Source organism: Nannospalax galili, unplaced genomic scaffold (assembly GCF_000622305.1).
Source record: "Nannospalax galili isolate Female #2095 unplaced genomic scaffold, S.galili_v1.0 scaffold635, whole genome shotgun sequence".
NCBI lineage: Eukaryota > Metazoa > Chordata > Mammalia > Rodentia > Spalacidae > Nannospalax > Nannospalax galili.
Window position 1 is genome coordinate 526025 of NW_008335836.1, and position 6037 is coordinate 532061.

At 35.4% G+C, this 6037-nt stretch overlaps 1 protein-coding gene across 1 annotated transcript; it reads left to right on the top strand.

Moving 5' to 3' along the window:
• The first annotated feature begins 4035 nt into the window (after nucleotides 1-4035).
• On the top strand, nucleotides 4036-4992 carry LOC103732054 (olfactory receptor 52Z1-like). The gene has a single exon (XM_008830575.1). The coding sequence runs from the start codon at nucleotides 4036-4038 to the stop codon at nucleotides 4990-4992; it is 957 nt and encodes a 318-aa protein (XP_008828797.1).
• The last annotated feature ends 1045 nt before the right edge of the window (nucleotides 4993-6037 follow it).

The following is a 6037-nucleotide window of genomic DNA, read 5'->3' on the forward strand; positions in this document are numbered from 1 at the left end:
TAGAGATTATTTATCATAACTGTGTAAAACAGATTAAACAGGAAGATATCTTTAAAACTCTTTGATGCTAGGCAGATGGTATGCTTGTTATTACCCCTTGTGTAATATGTACAAGACCCTGAATGTTTGCTAGCACCATAAAGGAAAAAATAGTGATAATTGTACATTATTTTTACCTGCATGGATTTTGAGCTGTTTATGGGACATAATAAAATCCTAAGAGGACATTTATAACATTAAAAAGAAACCCTTGTGTTTGACAACCAAAATCTGACACAATTTTTTATATTTTATAGATGCAAACCACAGTAACTTCTAATCTTTTTTTTTGCTTGCTTCTATCACAGTAGTCAGTGTTTGGCTTGTTGGTGCTGATAAACATTTATTAGTCCCTTAGGATTTTCTTCCCACAAGATTTAATACTCAACAGGATCCATTTGTGTTTTGCTCATTTGTTTGGCTAGGGTTTGGGCCTTAATTAAAGATCCAGGGCTCAAAAGACCTCAGAGATTTTCCTTGACTATTCAATTCTATTGAGTCTTGGATTTCTCAGGAATGAGAAGTCTATACAGCCAGGAAGTAGACAAGGACAAGTACCTAAATAAAGGACAGACAGCCCATCTCTAAGAGCATCAGAAAGTCCTCATTTGCAGAGAAGAAAAGGTAACCATACCTCTTATTTTAAATTTCAGAGTTCATTTCATCTGCTTTTAGAATATGCCTTGAATGCCAAGTTTCAGATTAAGCACACTACTTATTCAGAGGGAACATTTTACGATTTTATGTTTCCGTGCCTGTCTGTGTTAAGGCACTTGTTCTGGACAGTATCTTAGCTGCTCCAAGACTGCGGGTGGACACATGCTGTATGCTTATGCAATGACATCTGTTATTATGGTTGTAGCTGACCACCTACCTTGTCAGAATATAGTCTTTGAATCTAATGAAGTGTTCAGTGAAAACAAGTTCATGTGCTTTTGAACAGAACTAGGAGATTACCAGACTGTGAATGATGGATGCTTTCCATAATGAGAACAAACAGAGGGAAAAGTGAGAGTTTGTTGCTCCACTAAAGTCAGTCATAGGTTAAGTTTCCTATGACTAGAGAGAGAGCCCAGACATGATTTTAAGTTCTAAAGAGAAATTCCTGACATAATTTTAGGTTCTACCTCTTGGGATTCTATGTGACTTTCTTTATTCTTTCAGGTTTCTAATTAAATTTCTTGTGAAAATTATGATTGAAAAAATTTACCTCATCTCACTTCACCAAAAACAGAAATAAAAGACCCCAAAAGAGTCTTAATATAGTGAGTGAGTAAGCCTTATCCTCAAGACAGCAAGAACTCACTAGAAAATTTGACAATAAATTTTACTTATTGGGTTTTTATCATTTTTATATTGGTTTTCTCTGACACTTTATGTATTTATTTTGAAGTAGGTTGGTTTTTGTGAGAGTGGAAAAATATGTCATAACCGAAAAGCCAAGGACATGAAAGTAATACAGTTAAGAACAGGAGGACAGAAATTAAGTGCAACTTCATTATTGACAAGTTGTAGATGGTAGACTATATGTGTGGTAGACTACATGTGACTGTCCATGGGATTAGGATCACAGTTTTCTAAAATGAGTTAACCATGATTATTTATCACCTCTCCCCCAGGCCAATAGCTACAGTATAATTCTAAATCTTATATAGGCTATTGCCTTAAGTGGAATAAGAGTCTGTATTAACTACTTTTCCTGTTGCTGTGGTAAAACACATGACCAAGGCAAATTATAGAGTGAAGATTTTATTTAGCTTAAGTTTCTAGAAATAGACTCCACAGTGGTGGACGAGGCACGCAGAAGGCAACTTTAGTTCTATCAGGAAACACTTCTGGTACTGGGCATGTGGCAAACATCTATATTACTAGAACTTGGGAAACTGAGGCAGGATGATTACAAATTCAAGTCAAGCCACATAAGATTTTTCACAGATGTTACACTTCCTGTTATTTCAACTAAATAGCCCTCACTACCAATGGACAGTTGTTTGTTAATCCGTTTCTGTGTCTTGTGAAATAACTTGTGAAAACAAGTTCATTGACTAGCTCTTTCTAGACACGTAAAATGCTGGCTCATTATTTAGAAAAGAAAGTGCATTTTGAACCATTTTGTTAAATTCTGCAATTCCTATTTTAAGCCTTATATTGGTATCACTATTTTTTTCTAGACAAATATTTGCTGAAACAATGCATTACCTTTTATTCATGACTAGTTAATCTTTCACATTAATGTAATTATTTCATGGTTTATGTAAGTGTTCCAGTTCTTCTCTAACCATTTTCAGGGAAAAGGCCAGGTTTCTGGTTCTGTCTTGCCTTTCCAGCAACTCTGCTTAGCAATGAGGAAACACTAGTCACTGTATCTTTATTCTCTTCAACCATTTTTCCTTCAAAAAAGAAAAGGAAAATTATGTTACATGCTCATAGACATCACAGAGTTTAAGATTTATTGGTAAAGAATAAAACCTTTAGGAATTACATCAGCATATAATTGGAAGGCAAATAAAAGCTTTTAGAAAAGTCTTGTGTGAGATAATGGAACATATCTTTCATATTAGAATATGAATTTCTTTAAAATTCTAAATATAAGAAACACAGCATTTTAAAATAATATTATTCTTAGTATAGAAAACTAAACGAAAAACCTTGAAATTCCATACCTCATGTGAATGTTGAAGGCCACCATCCACCTGTCTAGCTGTTTGTCATGTTTCAAAGTCCTCAATATACTGAATGTCCTGCCAATAGTGATGTGCATTCTTGATGTATGCCTTTGGCACCAGTCTGTTGTTTTTTCCAAGAACCCGCTTTCACTAGTAAGCCAAAGGTTGTCAAACAAATAAATTAAATAAGAACATGACCATGAATCTTTTTGTCATTCCCCTTGACAAAAACAATATCTGGAGTATGCTGTTGTGCACATGTAAATGAATACATCCTCCTTTTCCTATCTTGACCCAGTTTGAAGGGTGTTTGTTTATATCCATGTGTTTAGGTCCTTCCAAACAGAAAGATCCCTGAAGGATAACAAATTTATTATTTATGTTTCATTATTTCTTTACCATAATATGATCCTAGAGTAAAATTAGAGGACCAATAATTTCTTTCTTTTTTATTTGTTTGCAACTCGTTTATTTTACTTTTTTTCTGTTAGATACTTTTTCTTTCTCCAATAATGTTTACATTTGATCAGAAAGTGAAATAAAGAAGAGAAGAGAAAGCTAAAGATTTAAACAAAAACTAGAAGGCATAAAAGGGAGGAAAAGAATCAGAATAGGTAGGAATCTGGGGAAGGAAAGTAATGTGTGTGGAAAATAGAGGAACAGCGTACCCAGATTACAAAACTGGTAAGTGAATACTCAAGCTCGTTAGTGTTGGTTGAGCTGAGACAGCTCTGGAAGGTGACTGGGCAGAAATAGAGAACAGCTGCAGGGTCACAATATTTAGTTAATTTAAGGTTGTGCAAAGCAAGGACTCCTTGTATTTGCACTATGTTCTCAGAATAAATTACTCTAGAAAGGAAAAGCATAACTGATTTATAAAAGTTAACATTTCTTTAAGTAGTCTTGTACCCCTCAAAAGACAATAAGACTACTCTGACAAGTACAATTCTATAACTCCAGAAAAGAATATTATTACTAAGAATCATAAATGACCAACCAAGCATAAAGATCTATGATATTCAAAACCTTACAGATTTTCATGTTAGATGTTAAGACACTAAGAAGCTTAGCATAGTATGTACACCTCACTTCAAACCCTCTTAAAGTTTGTTGCTATTATTACAAAATAAATCTTTGTAAGATCTTAGTTTTTTGTTGCTAATAAAGCATATCTAGCTTACTATCTTTGCATCATGAGTGATTGGCAATCCATTATTAATGCAGTAAGTTCAACAGAGAGCAAGGGTCATTTTTAACCTGATAAAATTAATGTACTTTATGTTCCCTTTTTTCTTAAATTCCAAGCTTCAGTATTAGAGGGCAGAAAAAGATGGCATCCTCTTCAAATCATACCAACCTCAGAGACATCTGGTACACCATGATTGGGATCCTGGGACTGGAAGATGTACACATATGGCTCTCCATCCCCATCTATTCCATGTACATAGTGGCCATTACAGGGAATACACTCTTGATATTCCTGATTGTCACTGAACACAGTCTTCATGAACCCATGTACCTTTTCCTCTCCATGCTGGCCATGGCTGATATTGTTCTCTCCACAGTGACGGCTCCAAAAGTGCTTGCCATCTTTTGGCTCAAAGCTGGAAGCATTTCTTTTGCTAGTTGTGTTTCTCAAATGTTTTTTCTCCACTTTATGTTTGTGGAAGAGTCTGCCATATTGCTGGCCATGGCATTTGACCATTATGTGGCCATCTGCTATCCCCTAAAATATACCACCATTCTAACTCCATCTGTCATTGGAAAAATGGGCATTGCCTCTGTGACTAGGAGCTTCTTCATCTGCTTCCCTTTGGCCTTTCTTATTTATCAGCTCACGTACTGTGGGAGGAACATCATTCAACACTTATACTGTGAGCACATGGGCATTGCCAGGCTGGCCTGTGACAGCATCAAAGTCAACATTTACTATGGAATGACACTGCCTCTATTTTCTATAGGCCTAGACGTGCTGCTCATCAGGGTCTCGTACATGCTCATCCTTCCTGCCGTATTTAGAATTCTTTCCTGGGATGCTCCACTCAAGGCTCTGCGTACCTGTGGCTCCCATGTCTGTGTCATTCTCCTATTCTACACACCATCCCTCTTTACCTTCTTTGCTCACCGTTTTGGGGAGCACAGCATTCCTCTCCATGTGCACATCCTCTTTGTGAACCTCTATGTGGTGGTACCACCCACTCTCGACCCCATCATCTATGGAGTTAAGACCAAACAAATCCAGGGGAGGGCTGCTCAGGTCTTTTCTTTTGGCAAAACATTTTGTTGATATTAACTAAGCAGACTTCTCCAGATCTTTTCTTTAAGTGAGGCATGTTTTTACATGGAGAGCAGCTTGTTCTTATTTTTTTTCCAGAAATTACAAAACTAAAGATTGCCTGAAGATTCTCTGCAAATCCTGTATCATGGTGGCATTTGGAATTAAAAAAAAACAAAACAGTAGTTTGGGAGTAAAAAGGACAATGTTAAAAAAATTTCTAATTGTGTGTGTTTTGTACAGATGTAGAACACCATACATTCTGTACAGTGTTTAGGTCACAACAAACATACAGGATAATTCCATAGCTGCTTCCTGCTCTGAACTGACACTGAAAATAGGACTAATTACACAGTCCCCACTCACACTGTAAAGAAGTGAAATTATTATATATTCACCATGTTTTTTATAAAATAGGAAAAGAAAATAATGCTACGTACAAAAAGTTTTAATCCCATGTTAACAGTGTGACTCATTCATTGAGCATTCCAGATTATAAGCTAAGATATCTGGTTTTGGTCAAGAGTATTATTCTTCCAGTACCCATGAATATTCATCTATAAAATGGATGTATATTTACATACATACATATACACACAGACACACACACACAGACACATACATACACAGACACACACAGACACATAGACACATACACAGACACACACACACAGACACACACACACAGACACAGACACACACACACACACACTTATTTTGCCCTTTAGGAAAATTCCAAATACACACACAACAAACTTGTTGGCACTGAAATATGCAGTAGCTACTATTATTTAAAACATCACATTAAGCCTGAAAATTAAAACACATTTATAAAATGCAAAAAACTATATCAAAATATACAAGAAAATTACACTTGCACCTACTGGTCCTTTTGATAACATTTATGAAAAAGTAAAAATATAAATATTTAAATATATATATGTTTAAGTAAATGCACCAAGTGAACAATGGCATATAAAACACACAATTTTATATCCTTATCCCAAGATATGATCCATGTTAAACTGCTACAATTGACCTTCAAAAATTGGAAATA